Here is a 16,933-nt window from a genome sequence, read left to right as displayed (position 1 = left end):
CTATTTTTCTATTCCTATTCTCTTCACCTCTAGACAACTTCCTATGCTGGTTTCCTGACTATTAGAATAAGCGGACATTGGGTGAGCTGGCTGGGAAGAGTTTAAGGGCCTGTGCCCTTTGGCAGGTTAACTTAGCCTCCCTGTGTCTCCGTGTCTCTACCTGTGAAATACTGGAAATGGACCCGGGGATCAGGTTCGCTATAATCCTCTCCTGCTATGACATTCTAGCGCCTTCTCTCCTAATCAGTAACATGACTTCCTTCACAAGAAAATCACCTCAAACATCAAAGCCAAAGGGAAGAAAAGGCTCAAGGGTATCCTCAAAGGAAACCGTCCTCATCAGGACTGAAAGAAGACCAATGTCTGTGTGAACTCCCGAGTCACATACTTTGAAAATATGTTCTTAATGATTTATTTCTACTTTATATTTACAGTGAGTTACTTTTATGCCAAATAGGATTGTTATTAATTCCCATAACTTTTGAAATATGAACAAAGTATGCTGATTTTTAGGGATTAATGCTAACTCATAGTTCTAATAATATTTTTTCATAGTTCCCAGAATAAATACAAGTCTTTAAGGGGCGCCTGGGTGGCTCAGTCGTTAAGCATCTGCCTTTGGCTCGGGTCATGATCCCAGGGTCTTGGGATTGGGCCCCAAGTCGGGCGCCCTGCTCGGTGGGGAGCCTGCTTCTCCCTCTCCCTCTGCTGCCCCCTCTGCTTGTACTTGCTCTCTCTCTTTGCCAAATAAATAAATAAAATCTTAAAAAAAGAGAAAAACCTCTTTAACCTTTGAGGAAAATTGTGGGTGGTGAGAACTGCTATCCCGCGGGTGAGGACTGTGCCTGTTGCAGGGGCAATGCCAATTTCAGAGAGTGAAAATATCCAATATCCTCTAAAATGCAGGGTCTGTCCAGCAGACCTCAAGCTGTGCTCACAGAGAAAATTTAATAAGTCTATGACGCAGAAGCCATTATAGGTAAAAACAGGGCAGAATAAAGTCAGATCATAACTAAACTACTTAAAATCCAAGTGACAACAGTATTTCTAGTACCTTAGGCATGCCGTCACTCTCTCCCATCAGGTGGTCTATCAGCTGACCGGTCAGCAGTTCATCTTTGGCCTGACCAACCTGTTTAGGAAGAGAAAGAAAATGTAATTTCAGCATCTTAAAACTAGAAAGGAAGGGGAGTGGGGGGAGACAAAGAATCTTGTGCTAAGGAAATGGAATAAAAAAAAATTGTAAAAATACCTGAAGTCAAGTGTCTGACATGATATAAATTTAGGGTCTTTCTTCATTCATTTGTCATCGCCATTAATAAAAGTCTATCCTTAGAAGCTATAGCTTCTCTAAGTGCCTATATCAAAAGTCCATATATATATTTTTTTTTTACACACACAATATACTTCTTGGATGTTTCAGTAAAAACTTCCTTAAGGTAAGTGACTGTGACATCTAGATGACAGGGTCTTGAGCACAGGAACCGGGCCTTCTGTGACAACATGGCACCAAGCACTGCATCCCCAGCACTCCCCAAGGACATGCCCTTGTCCATGGCCACCTGGAGTCCAAAGCTGAAAAAGTATGGCCATAGGAGCCTAGGAGAGAGCAGGCGGCAAGTGTGGGTGGAGTTCTGGAGAGGACGCTGGCCTGGAGACCTCGATCTGAGAGTCACCTCCATGAAGGTCAGAGTTCAATCACTGATGTGTGGTGTGGTGTTGATCAGGAAAAATTATGGACCATATTGGAGGATGGAAATGTGTTAGTTTTAGCTGGTAGGAATAATTATTGACAAGAGTAGGAGGCTTAAGAGTCTTGTGTCTATAAAAAAGGGGTGAGCCAAGAACAGAACTGGAGCTCCACCAAAGGGAACGAACACTGAAGGGTGCAGTGCTGCCCTCCTCACATTAATGACACAGTCAGAAAAGCCGCCAGAAAGTGAAGGAGACGGTCATCAGGACACAGCAACATATGGCCTAACTTGCTACACCTCAGGGGAAAGGACAAAGAGAAGTTAGAAAGTTCCTTGTGCACAAGGGATCGTAGTGAACCTGTGGAGTGGAGAGGCTCTTGTGGCTGCAGAATTTCTACACACTTGTGTGTCATCAGTGCAAGAAAGCTACGCTTTGATAAATCTGTTGCCTCTGCTTTTACTAAACACTGCTCTAAGGAAGGGACGCTGTAAGGAAGAGAAGTCCTGTACAGTTCCTCATCTTGATGGCTTTTGTGGATAGTTTTGGGTGAATAAGTCAGTACAGAGACATGGTTAAAGCAAGGGCTCTGGAGTCAGCCTGCCTGAGGTCAAAGGATCACCTGTGTGATCTTCAGCAGGTAACTCTTGGGACCTCAATGAGGATCAAAATAATACCTAACTCACAGTACTGTTTTAGGGATTAAATAAGTTAATACCCTTAAAGGGCCTGGACTGGTGCTAAGCAGATGGTGTTGCCAGATACAGCAAATAAAAATACAGGGCACCTGCTTAATTTGAATTTCAGAAGGTTGAACACACTCAAAATGTTAGGATAGATGGAAAGGGGAGCCAGTAAGGAATAGATGTGGCCGCTCAGAATTAAAATTAAAAGGAGGATGGAGACAGAATGCTGAGGAACACTTACATTTAAGGAGCAGAGGAGTCAGTGAAGGAGGCTGAGAAGGGACCATCTGGGAAGTAACTGGAGAAGCAGTGCTCTAAGGGAGTACAAATTTCAGGAAACATGCAGTACAGTAGCATAAAATGCTGCCAAAATATGGAATAAAGACTGAGAAGAGACTCATGTATTCAGCAAGTAAGAGATCAGTTGGGGACCTTTTAGAGAAGGTTTACAGTGAACCTGTGGGGAGGAGAGGCTCTGGAGTCAGCCCGCCTGAGGTCAAAGGATCACCTGTCTGATCTTCAGCAGGTAACTCTTGGGACCTCAATGAGGATACAAATAATACCTTGTTTCTATAAAGTATAAAATAATACCTTTACAGAGAGGTGAACGCAGAAGCTGACTACAAAGAGGCAGGAGGGCCCCAACAAGATAATGGATACTGTGAAGACCCATCTTTCTCATTCATCTCATGGGTTCACTCAGGTAATGATTCCCAACGAGGGCTCTACTACACACATACACCAAGAATGTATTTCAGAAACTTCAGGGGTAGAGGATGGGGGTGGGTGAAGTATGAATATTTTTAAGATATTCTCAATTACAGGATCAGCAGGTAAGAGTGCACAGATTATAAGAAAATTCAAGTCAGGGGAGGGGGTCTTAAGGTGGAAAGAAATGGAGGACTGGAAGGAAATTTATATCATCTATATAGTGCTTTCACTGAGCTGGGAACCAACATGTGTTCAATTCAGCAAATATTTATTGAATGCCCACAATATGCTAACCATTCTATGAAAAAATGGGTCCTTGATCTTGAGGAGCTATTAATCTGAAGGGGGATAACTGCAGTGGTAAGTGATGTTCAAACTACTTAGAGAAGATTCTAAGGAGGGTGAAATTTCATCCAGAGGACATTTTAGGAAAGGCTTGTGTGTGAAGTGGGTCTTGCATGTTGTATAGGAGTATGAAGACAGAGGTGTAGGAGGGAGGGTGGCCTAGGTGTAGGGGCCAGCAAGAGTGAAGGAACAAAGGAAGGGGAGCCCCAAACTACTCACGTAGAAGTGGCCAGTTTAGTGTAGCATAGACAACTGACCTAGAGGAGTGAATAGGCAATTTGCTTGGAAAGAAGACTTAGGGTTTAGTCCTAGCTCTATTATTTTCTATTTGGGTGGCTTTAGGTTAGTCATATCATCCTCTGGGACCTCCGTTTCCTCATCAATAAAATGAAGGAGGTTAGACTGGATCACTGCAGGGGTACCTAAGATTCTGTGATTCTTGAAGGATAGCTTGGGAATAAATTGTGAGGCGATGGGGAGTCACTCAAGGGTCTGCAGCTGAAGAACACAAGGATTCAAAACTGGACTTTAGGAAAATTATCCAGTAGTGAAGTTCACGATGCACTCGTTTGAATGAATGAAGTAAGCCCAGTAATGGATAATAAACACAAATATGTTGGTTTTATAGGCTACATGTCCCTGACTTAATAAAACTTATTATTATAAAATACATAGCATAACACCTAGAAGTAGATACTGTAGAATTAAAGAACACCAATAAAAGGAGAAAAAATTTGATAGCTGCAAGGGACATCTAGAATTTTGTCTGATATTGATTCCCTTGACTTTTCTGAGAAATGCTCCTACTTCCATTTCAACCATGGGGTTCTAGTGGGACTTTCGTGCCCCAGAGGACCCCATTCTCTATGACCAAAGAAGTGGGAATGTCAAGGGGTGGGAATTTAACCCAGTTTGCCAAAGCAGGATATTCCATCCCTGTGGCCACTAGTTGTTTAATCTTGGAATGGACATCTGAGCTAACCAAATCAGAGTCCTTCTGGATTTATGAATTTGGGACCAGAATTCCAGTCCATCTTTGGTAGGAAGGGTGGGAAATGTATTCTTGAGAGCTACTGGAAGTCTTGAGTCCAGCTTTCTGGAGGAAGTAGGTCTTAGAAAATGTTGTGGATATGCAGAGAAAACCAGAGAATGTACCTATTTTTATAATAAAATAAAATGGCATTATGTAGATGGCCAGAGAATAATTTCCATTCTTTAATAATTTCACTGCAGCTTCAAATTCAGGTACTTTTAGAAAATACTAATTTTTATGTCACAATAAAAAATACCAACACTTATAACTGAAAAGGCTTAGAAACAGAATATTCCTAGCACCCAAATTATGGTCTCTAAAACTATTTCTCACTAAAAGGAATCAGAACTCCTTAGAGAAATGGCTGATTCCACGTCTGGGGCAAGAAATGGAAGCTGGCCACAGCAATTAGGCAAGAAAAAGAAATAAAAGGCATCCAAATTGGAAAGGAAGAAGTTAAAGTGTCACTATTTGTAGACGACATGATACTATACATAGAAAACCCTAATAAATCCACCAAGAAACCATTAGAACTAATAAATAAATGTTGCAGGATATATAATCAATATGCAAAAATTTGTTACCTTTCTATACACTATTAATGAAACATTAGAAAGAGAAATCAAGAAAAGAATCCTATTTACAATCGCATCAAAAAGAATAAAATAGCTAGCAATAAATTTAACCAAGCAGGTGAAAGACTTGTACATTGAAAACCATAAGACACTGATGAAAGAAATTGAAGAAGACACAGATACAAGGAAAGATATTCCATGCTTATGGATGAGAAGACTATTGTTAAAAATGTCCCTATTATCCAAAGCAATCTAAGATTCAGTGTGATACCTATCAAAACTCCAATAGTGTGATACCTAACAAAACTCCAATGGCATACTTCACAGAACTAGAATAATTCTAAAATTTGTATGGAACCACAAAAGATCCCAAATAGCCAAAGCAATGTTGAGAAAGAAGAACAAAGTTGCATGTAGGAATCATGCTCCCTGATTTCAAATTATACTACAAAGCTACAGTAATCAAAACAGTACGGTATTAGTACAAAAATAAACACACAGATTAATGGAACAGAGTAGAGAGCCCAGAAATAAACCCACACATATAGGGATGATTAATCTATGACAAAGGAGCCAAAAACACACAATGAAGAAAGGACAGTCTTTTTAATAAAAGTGTTGGGAGGGGCACCTGTATAGCTCAGTTGGTTAAGCATCTGACTCTAGATTTTGGCTCAGGTCATGATCTCAGGGTCAGGAGATCAAGCCCAATGTCAGGCTCCATGCTGAGCGTGGAGCCTACTTGGGATTCTGTCTCTCCCTCTCCCTCTGCCCCCAGCTGTTTGTGCTCTCTAAAAAGAAAAAAATTAAATAACAAATAACAAATAACAAAATAAAAGTGAATAAGACAGGTGCAGCCCCTACCCCACTCCCCCACAAAGTTGGGAAAACTGGAAAGCCAAATTGAAAAGAATGAAACTAGATCACTTTGATATACCATACACAAAAATTAGCTTAAAATGTAAAGACTTGAATGCAAGACTTGAAACCATAAAATTCCCAAAAGAAAATATAGGAGGGTAAGCTCCCTGATATCAGTCTTAGTGATGTCTTTATAGATCTGACTCCAAAGACAAGGCAAACAAAAGTAAAAGTAAACAAATGGGATCATATCAAACTAAAAAGTTGCACAGCAAAGGAAACCATCACCAAAAGGAAAAGGAAATCTGAATGGGAGAAGATATTTGCAAACTATATATCCAATAAGGGGTTAATATCCAAACTATATATAAAAAATTCATATAACTCAACAACAACAAAACCAACCCGATTAAAAAATGGGCAGAGGATCTGAATAGATATTTCTCCAAAGAAGACATACAAATTGCCAACAGGCACATGAAAAGATACTGCACACCACTAATTATTAGGAAAATGCAAATCAAAACCACAATAATATATCACCTAACACCTGTTAGAATCGTTATTATCAAAAGGACAAGAAATAACAAGTGTTGGAGAAGATGTGGAGAAAAGGGAACCCTGGTACACTGCTGGTGGGATTTTAAATTGATATAGTCATTATGGAAAACAGTATGGAGATTCCTCAAAAAATTAAGAATAGAACTACCATATGCCCCAGTCATTCCACTTCTCAGTATTTATCCAAAGAATACAAAAACACTAAATTAAAAAAAAATGTTCCCTTATGTTTGTTGCAGCATTTACAATAGCCAAGATATGAAAACAAGTTTCCATCAATAGGATGAATGAAGATGTGGTATATATATACAATGGAATACTACTCAGCCATAAAAAAGAATGAAATCTTGCCAAATGTGACAACATGGATTGACCTTGAGGGTATTATGCTAAGTGAAATAAGTTCAAGAAAGAAAGATACCACATGATTTCACTCATATGTGGAATCTAAAACAAAATAAAACCAAAACAAATTCATAATTCACTCATAATTCATATCTTGGCTATTATTATATATATACATATAAAATATGATATTAAAAATGAAAAAATAAAAAAAAACAAAAGCACTTCTAGAGGTCACCTTTGGAGGATGCTAGGGAACCAACTCATTATTCTTAAAACTAGTAAACAAAGGGGGAAAAAATCAAGTATTTACCCTATTTTTCTTTTATCTTAGTGTAACAAAATAGCTGATGTGGAATTCAGAAGGAATGACAAATATCATCATTTTGCAACCCCTAATAAAATAATGGATTTAAGTAATAAATATTAATGCCTGCTGAAATCATTAGGTGAAAGGCTGATGGGAAACCTTATAATGGAGGGATCAGGCTGACCACTTCAACATCCAATAATTGATCTTAACACCATAAAAACAGAGATGACAAATTATGGGCTACTATAGACTGAATGTTTATGTACCCTGCAAATTCATATGTTGAAGCCCTACCCCATGATGTGATTGTATTTGAGGATAGGGCCTTTGGGAGTAGTTAGAGTTAGATGAGGTCATGAGGGTGGGGCCCTTATGATGGGATTAGTGGTGTTATAAAAAGAGGAAGGGAGAGAAATCTCCTGGAAAGGCCATGTGAGGACACAGCAAGAAGGTGGCCATCTACAAGCCTGTAAGAGAGCTCTCAACAGGAACCAAATTGGCTGGCACCTTGATCTTAGCCTTCTCAGCCTCCAGAACTATGAGAAATAAATTTCTCTTTTTTAAGTCACCTAGTCTGGTAGTTTGTTATGGCAGCCTGAGCTGATTAAGATATGAGCCTACTTAAGCAAAATAAATCAATCAGAGAAAGACAATTATATGATCTCACTCATATGTAGAATTTAAGAAACAAAACCAGAGGATCATAGGGGAAGGAAGGGAAAAATAAAACAAGACGAAATCAAAAAGGGAGACAAACCATAAGAGACTCTTAATCATAGGAAACAAACTGAGGGCTGCTGGAGGGGAGGTGGGTAGGGGGATGGGGTAACTGGGTGATGGACATTAAGGAGGGCATGTGATGTAATGACCACTGGATATTATATAAGACTGATGAATCACTGACCTCTATCTCTGAAACTAATAATATGCTACACGTTGATTAACTGAATTTAAATTAAAAAAATTAAAAAAGATCCAAAATAGACCCAAACGAAATCCTAACGAGAAAAAAAAAAAGATATGAGCCAACTGATGTGATGAAATAGGAAGTACATGGCACCATCTATGAAGTCATCCTCCTAAAAATATCAAATCTATGTCTGATCAAGTCTCTAGATTTAATTACCAGTTAGTGGGAAATACAGGAGATGGGGAAATTTGCATCCTAACTAGATGTTCAATAACATCAAGAAATGACAGAAAAATTGCAATGCAATGTTGGGAATATAAAATGGTTTAGCTGCTTTGGGAAACAGTTGGGCAGTTCCTCAAAACGTTAAATATAGAGCTAACATATGGCCTAGCAATTCCTAGGTATATACCCAAGACAAATGAAAATACATGTCCACACAAAAACTCGTACACAAATGTTAACAGCAGCATTATTCATAAAAGCTTGAAAGTAGAAACAACCCAAATGTCTAACAACTGATGAATGGATAAACACAATGTGACAGAGTCCAACAAGGGAATGTTATTCAGTCATAAAAAGGAATGAAGTATTAGTACATGCTACAACACAGTTGAACCTTGAAAACATTCTAAATGAAAGATGCCATACACAAAGGTCACATATTGTGAATGATTCCATTTATATGAAATGTCTAGAGTAGGCAAATCCACAGAGATAGAAAGTAGATTGTAATAAAGAATACATATAACACAACAATTAAGACAGTGTGGTGGTGGTCCAGGGGAGACAAATCAATGGAAGAGAATATAGAATCCAACACCAGACTCACACAAAAATGGTCATTTCATCTATGACAAACACTCCATGGTAATTCACTGGGGAAAAAAGGTCTTTTGATAAATGGTGCTGGATCAACCAGATATCCACATGGGGAAAAAAAGATTCCTGACTCCTACCTCATACCAAACACTAAAGTTAATTCAGGATGGGCATAGGCCTAAACAAGAAAGCTAAAACAATCTAATCTCTAGAAGAAAACATATGGGATGGACAATGATTTCTTAGATAGGACTAAAAAACACTAACCATTAGAGAAAAGCTGGACTTTATTAAAACTTCAGAATTTCTTTCCATCAAGACACCAATGAAGAATAAAAAGGCAAGCCATAGCTTGAGAAATTTTCACAATACATATATTTGACGAAAAGACTTGTATCTAGAAATTATAAAAAAATCCTACAAATCAGTAATAAGATGAGATGATATAATTAAAAATTAGAAAAAAGATTTAAAAAGCACTTCACAAAAGAGGATATCCAAATGGCCAATATACATATGAAAAGTTACTCCGTATCATCAGTCTTTAGAAAAATGGATTAAAACCATAATGATATACCACTATACATCTATCAGAGTAGCTACAATGAAACAGACTGGTAAGTGTTAGTAAAGAGAGCAACTAAGTTCTTTCACACTGCTGGTAGAGTGTAAACTGGAACAACGACTTTGAAAAAAATGTTTGGCAGCACCTACGATTGCTAAAATATGTGTATTTTATGACCTAATAATTCTACTCCTGGATATATACCCAATAAGACAGAGTGTTACGTCCATCAAAAGACATGAACCAATTTATGGCAACATTATTCATAATATGCCCAAACTGGAGACAACCCAAATGTTGTGGTACAGTCGTATAGCAGAATACTACACAGCCACGAATAAGAATGAACTATTGCTGGGCGCCTGGGTGGCTCAGTTGGTTAAGCGTCTGCCTTTGGCTCAGGTCATGATCCCAAGGTCCTGGGATGGAGTCTCGCATCAGGCTCCTTGCTCAGCAGGGAGCCTGCTTCCCCCACTGCCCCTCCCCCTGCTCAAGCATGCTCTCTCTTGCAAAAATAAATAAATAAAAAATCTTAAAAAAAAAAAAAAAGAATGAACTATTGCTGCATGCAGTAACACACATGCATTAACAGACTTACTGTTGATTGGAAGAAACTGGACACAAAATAGTACAAAATACGTATGATTCCATTTATATGCTAGACAGATACAATCAATCTATAAGGATAGAGGTCAGAATTGTGGTTACCCTTGGCTGGGGGCACTGACTGGGAGGCAACATAAGAGAGGCTTCTGGGAGCTGGAAATGTTCTATATCTTGATCTCAATAGGGGTTACACCAGCGTACATATATGAAAAAATGAGTTATACACTTGGGATTTGTGCACTTTACTGTATGCAAGTTACACCTAAAAGAAAATCCAAAGGTTCTTATCTTTTATATACAGATTTTGTACCCATAAATAAATGACATGATGTTTGTGATTTGCTTTAAAATAAAACAGGGAAAGAGGTGGGGGGTATGAATAAGATAAGATTGGTCATATGTTGATAGCTGCGAAATCAGACGACAGGTACATGGGAACTTGTTACACTATTTTTGTATGTTTTTTAAAACTTCAAAAAGTTTTAAAAAATATTGGCATTCTCAAAAGTTCTCATTACAGAGTTTACTTACAGTTTCAATTGCCATTTCTATTGCTGCATTATCTTCTGAGCTCGGACATTTCAGGAAATGTTTAAGTGCCTGAAATGAGAATTGTATAGCAACTGAAAATTTCCAGACCACTTTCACACTGGGGAAAAACAAAGCTGTCACACACTCAAAGTAATGATAGTTCCTGAAAGTATCTTCCTCTCAGCCAGGGGCAGGCATTGTCTTAAAATCGACACTTAAAAGGCTGAGTGCAGTTTGAACAATGGAAGGATCCAGTGAACCCTCTGAAGAATTTAGTTCTGACTTCTGGTGAGATGAGAATGAAACATAAGCCCTCTTTCACTGTGAAGGTATAATTATTTTCATTCATTTGTTCGTTCAACAGCTATGAACTGCCCCCGTGCTGCTATGTACACGGGATTGTGCTGGCTGCCAGGGATAATCCCAGGAAGGAGAGGATAAGGCCCCTCTTGTATTATGCACAGTCTAATTGGGGAGATCTGTGTAATGTGATAATATAAGGAACCAATTATTTTAAGTCCTCACTGGCTAACGCCACAACATCACACCACCACACCTATGAAGAAATTTAAGGTTATAAAAGTTTAAGCGATAAATGGGCAGCATGACCGGTTGTTTTCATAGGTGCTGTGAGGAAGAAAAGTTGATTAAACATGGGGATGATCCCGAAGGTGCCACCCAGGAAAAAGGACTTGAAGACGCACAGGTCCGTGTTAGATAGAAGGAGGGCAAAGAGGAATCTAGATGAGAACAGGGATGGGAAAAGGCTAATGGGAATATGGGTTTCTTCAATGGAAATAGCTGGATGCCAACAGCTGGTTGGGGAGCTCCGGCTTGTTGGTCAATTTGTGGGAATTCTCTTGGGTGCCAGTTAAGGAGCCTGGACTTTATCTAAGTGGCCAGAAACCATAAATTGGTGGCCAGAAGGCTGAGTTCACACACAGACATGTTTCTTTGGCGGGCGAGGTATTACACAAATACCTGGGCCCATATTTTAAAATTGGGAGACCGAGCCTTCTGTTTCTCATGAAAAATCCTCTGATCCGGCACTAGTAGGACCAACTCCTGAAAGGCAACAATGTTCTGGAAGCAGAAACTATCTCCTCCAGACCAAACAGGTGCTACCCAGTGGTCCCCAACTTGTCACACAATGAATGCACAGCTTCACTTAGTTCCGGCCCTTGCTTGAACACCATAACCCCTGCTGTAGGGGCTCTTTAGCAATGGAAGTACATACCATTTGGGGCACAAAATGAAGGGTGAGTTATAGGGACAGAAACTAAAAACAGGGAAATAGAAATCATATTGTAATAATCTAATAATAGGTGACCCAGGTTTGAATTAAGCTGATGGTCGTTAGAATGAAAAGGGACAGATGTCAGAGATACTACAAGGGAAGAATGTCATTGGCTGTGGAAGAGAGAGGATGATTTAAAATTAGCTCAGACTTCAGATCTGGGTATCTGGGAGCATAATATATTTTAAAATATTTCTGGGGTGCCTGGCTGATTCAGTCGGTGGAGCATGTGATTCTTGATCTCGGGCTCGTGAGTTTGAGCCCCACATTGGGCACAGAGATTACTTAAATAGATAAAAAAAATATTTCCCATAGGCATTCCTGGGGACTTCAATGTATATTTTCTTGGGAAATACTAACTCGTGAATATTGGCCACACAGCAAGAAGAATTTTCCAGCCTGAAAATGTCTTTTTTCTCCTTCAAAATATAAGGCGACGCTTTGATAGTCTTCATTAGTAGTATCTTCAGAACCTACAACAGAAGTTCATTGAGTAAAATATCTGAGCAAAACTTGTTTACCTTTTATTGTTAACTTAAAAATAAGATCTAAAAACAGTTGATCTAAAAATAGGTGATTAAAAAATTTTTAACTGCGAATATCAGTGTTATCATCAGTGTTTGTTTTCATCACAAAACACATTCACCATCATTATCCCAATTATCAACTCTGTTCCATCTTCTCACTCTTACATAGGAATCAGGACAGGAAATGATGAGGCTTTGTGAGAATCTAGGTTGTGGTCTGACATTACCCTCTGTGACTTTTATCCATCTCTAAGAGTCTCAATCTCATTTCCTGAAACAACAGGAACAGCTAGGACTATAATTGCAATCATGATGTGCCTAGAGTTTCAGAACAATCATAGATCAACCTTAATACAAATGTAATCCATCTCCCTGTCTCAGCAATGCCTGGTTCAGACAACTGTCTGTATTTGTCAGACAAATAAGGAGATAACATTCAAGTAGCCCACAGATGTCATTTAAAGATAATTATTGTTTTTCTTTAGGTTTGAAGCTTCAATATGTTAAGCACAGAGGAAGAAGGACCTCAAACCATTGTTTACATTTACCCAGGGGAGTCGGAGGCCCATTACTGCACCAAAGTATAACGACAGCCCTGGCCCTCCAGCCCAAGGTACCTAGGAAGTTTACGAGAGGAGGGGTATAGAAAGGTGGAGAAAAGTCACCGTGTGTGTGAGCATGCGAGACAGGATAAGCCACATCCTTATAAGTGAGAAAACTTACAATGCGTTAGTGCTATAGTGATTTGCAGTGTTAAGACAGAAATGTCATCTGTCAAGTTAAATATTAATGATTCTAATGTTGCTTTTATCTGTACTTCCTTTTTTTCTTTAGCTCTTTATTTTCTCCAATTATCTGAATGGCTTTCTAAGATATTAGAAGATGCTTTTACCTATTTGTTCCCTTAAAGACTGAAATAAAATTGTCTCATAAATCCTACCATCAATTCTTATGGTCATTTTGTGAATTTTAAAAAACAAAATAACACAGGACCGCCTGGGTGGCTCAGTCTGTTGAGTGTCGGCTCTTGATTTCAGCTTAGGTCTTGATCTCAGGGTTATGAGCTCAAGCCCCACTAGGCATGGAGCCCACTTAAAAAAAAAAAAAAAATTAAATTAAAAAAAAACCAAAATAACACAAAAGGACAAATACTTCATGACTCCACTTATATGACACACTATGAATAGTCAAATTTATAGAGACAGAGAGTAGAACAGTGGCTACCAGGGCCTGGGGGAGAGGGAAACGGGGAGATACTGTTTACTGAGTACAGAGTTTTAGTTCAGGATGATGGAAAAGTTCTGGAGATGGGTGGTGGTGATGGTTGTACAAAGTGAATGTACTTAATATGACTGAACTGTACATGTAAAAATGGTTAAAATGGTAAATTTTTGTTATGTATATTTTTCCACACTAAAAACAAAACAAAATAAAATACCACCACAAATAACGTTATGTATGGCCCTTGTAAAATGAGAATCTGAACATTATTTCAGTAGTTTCTAAGAATAATTGCAAACAAGGGAAGAAAATCTATAAGCAGGTGTTCTCAGAATATAAAATTCTCTTTTGGACTTTCTTCTGGAAAATCACATCTTGTGTATATCACTCTTCATCAAAGTATAATCATAAAATCTTAATTTATAAGACAATTTAAAAAATTTATGAAAATATTTCTTAAAAAATTCTTTTGTGTTTTCTGTTACCTTCATTTTGGAACCTTGTTCTAACACTGATTGACAAATAGCAGAATTTGGGAAATCTGACCTCTTTTAAAGCCCCCCCCCCAAAACCTTAATTTTTGAAAATGGTCTTACAATTCCATCTCACTTTGAGATAGTAGGAATCCTGAAGTCTGACAAGTAACATCCAGATATGCATGTGTCTATGTATAAATGGTGTGTGGGCATGCCAATCTGATAATTAGATCGTAAGAGTCAAGTATACCTATGATACAAATCTTTAAGAGAAATTAGGGCAAACAGTGGTATTTACCAATAATGTCTGCATAGATTTCCATTTTGTTGTGCTGCTGGGCCAGTGTGAAAGCTTCATGATTACATTTGGACATAACAAGAAACTGGATTGCAGACCCGTAGTCACCCAACTGCAGAAAAAACCTAAAACAAAGTACTTTAATCAGCTTGACTCGTTTAAAATAAGTTTGTCATTTACACAATAAAATCTTTTTGCAACTATGAGAAGCCATTTAAAAATAAAAATTAGGCAAACTGCAGTTCTACACTATATACTTATATTTGAAAAGCATACTCTCATACACTGACCACAACAAACAGACTTTGAATTTAAGCACTTAGACCTAACAAAAAAATTTAAAAAGAATAAATATTCCCTTTGAATTTATTTATTTGATGAGGGGAAGTGGGGGCTTTCTTTTAAGGCTAGTTTTTGGAAGTCCAAAAATAATGCATTCTGTTACCTGGCTACCATTTTGGCGCCATCCAGAGACTGGGTCTCCCGGACAATACTGACTGCCTTTTCAGGATTGCTGAGGTGATCCAGATAGATGCGGATTACACTGTTCCACTGTTTTGCATTCTCATAAGCCACAACAGCTTCTTTGTATCTATAAGAAAGATTTAGTTCAGAAAAGCTTTCTTACCACTGTCATATTTGGGGGGAAAATGTCAATAAATGGGACAATGTTTTATTGATGGTGGCTGCTTATTTTTCTTGAACTTCTTTGTTCTTCATCAGAAAGAATATAAGGAATCAGCTCACTAAAATGTGTTCTTTTTAGAGGTTTGATAAACTAACAGTAAAATGCTAATATCGAATTGCATTTTCTCATCTGAACCATACAATTTTTTACACTTTACTTTTTTCCCTCACTTTTTTTTTTTGAGTTGGAAGATTATAATAGTAATATAAGCTTATTTTAGAAAACAGAAAATACAGACTATTTCACATTTATAGGTACAGCTGAGAGTGATATATAAAATCTTTGCACGTCGACCTCTGGAGGGAGCTCAGGACTTCTCTTCATTCCCCACTAGCTCTCCAGTTCTTTACATTTTAATAAGACATTTAGTGAATATCTCTGTTGCTTATCTAAGGTTGCTTTTCTAAAGGTAGAGAGTATTGACCTTTAAGAATCTCTAAATATATATTGCCAAATAACTTTCCAACGGCCACAGAGATTATATTCCCATCAGTCATGCATACAGAGTGCATTTTGACAATATGGTGATTAGTTTAAAATCTTTCACGAGGGTGCCTGGGTGGCTCAGTCGTTAAGCGTCTGCCTTTGGCTCAGGTCATGATCCCAGAGTCCTGGGATCGAGCCCCACATCGGGCTCCCTACTCAGCGGGAAGCCTGCTTCTCCATCTCCCACTCCCCCTGCTTGTGTTCCCTCTCTGTGTCTGTCAAATAAATAAAATCTTTAAAAAATAAATAAAATCTTTCATGATATGATAGGTTAAAATAACATACTGCTGCTTATTATTTATCATTAATTAGTATTTATTAATAATTATTATTAATTAGTATTAATTATTAGTGAGGTAGAGCTTTTTCATGTGCGTATGAAATACAATTTCATAATTGTGTTTCCTCCTCCGGGACGCCTTGCCTTTGAGTTTCTAATATCAAGATGCAGGGAATCTTTGTATATTTAGAATATTAACTATCCATTGTGATATCTTGACGCTGTTTTGCGGCTTATACGGTATAGTCAGAGGTGTGGAGTTCATATTTCTTCACTTTTCTTGTCCTCTGCATCCATAAGTTATCCTTCTTGATAAAACAACGATCACTTTGTTTTCATGCCGTATTATATCAGAAATATCAACTTTAATATTTAACTCTCAAATAAAAAGAGACAGTAGCCTATATTTGAATACACAAAGGATCATCTGAGGTATATAAGATATGGGAGAAACGGAATAGTCTGGCACTTCAGGCCAGGGGAAGGGAAAAGATGTTTTCTTCCTCCCCTCTGCTTTTCATAGAGGCTGCAAAGGTTGATGGTTAATTTATCAAACTTACACAGTGCTTTAAATTTGTACGAGTTTGAGAAACTGTACAAACCTTCCATCTGCTTCTTTTGCTTTGGCATACTGCAAGTGAATCTTTGGGGAAGAAACACGAGGCAGAAGCTCACCAACTTTTGCCCTAGAATGTAGGTTTAAGAGAATGATGTCAGCACTATGTTCACTCCCAGAGTAGCTCCCTACAATCAAATGTTAGTTTTTAGGATTCAAAACACAGCTATCATGATCTTTAAAAAAATCTTGGCTCCTATAGGTAAAAGCAGACGTAACTGCTTTTCCTTCTGACACCACACCTCTGCCCTCCCTCTTTGTGGGAAAATGAAGGCAGTTCATTAGCTCTTCGGGAACAATAGGGCTTTTTTCCCTAGTAAGTTGTCTGATCAGAGATTTCCCCACACCAAACTGACAGGACGTGCCGTTCTTTGGAAAGCAAACTATGAATATGAACTCATCGAAGAAGAAGAAGGAGATAAAGAGAAGAGGGAACAGGATGTCCAGGCAGGAGGAACAGCAAGGAAACAAGAGGGGAGACCACACAG

General features: G+C 38.2%; 1 protein-coding gene across 2 annotated transcripts in view; it reads right to left on the bottom strand.

Annotated features, from left to right (window-relative positions):
* Positions 1-16,933, bottom strand: part of WDR19 (WD repeat domain 19) — a 99,824-nt gene that overhangs the window by 19,143 nt on the left and 63,748 nt on the right. For both annotated transcript variants that reach the window (XM_036112175.2, XM_078068518.1), the window contains exons 24-29: positions 16,432-16,515; positions 14,821-14,967; positions 14,376-14,500; positions 12,214-12,326; positions 10,557-10,625; positions 1,055-1,132 (exon numbers count right to left, since the gene is read on the bottom strand). In XM_036112175.2, the coding sequence (XP_035968068.2) occupies positions 1,055-1,132; positions 10,557-10,625; positions 12,214-12,326; positions 14,376-14,500; positions 14,821-14,967; positions 16,432-16,515 (616 nt within the window). The remainder of the gene's footprint in view (positions 1-1,054; positions 1,133-10,556; positions 10,626-12,213; positions 12,327-14,375; positions 14,501-14,820; positions 14,968-16,431; positions 16,516-16,933) is intronic.

This window comes from Halichoerus grypus, chromosome 3 (genome assembly GCF_964656455.1).
Source record: "Halichoerus grypus chromosome 3, mHalGry1.hap1.1, whole genome shotgun sequence".
Lineage (NCBI taxonomy): Eukaryota > Metazoa > Chordata > Mammalia > Carnivora > Phocidae > Halichoerus > Halichoerus grypus.
This window is presented reverse-complemented; position numbering and strand designations above follow the sequence as displayed.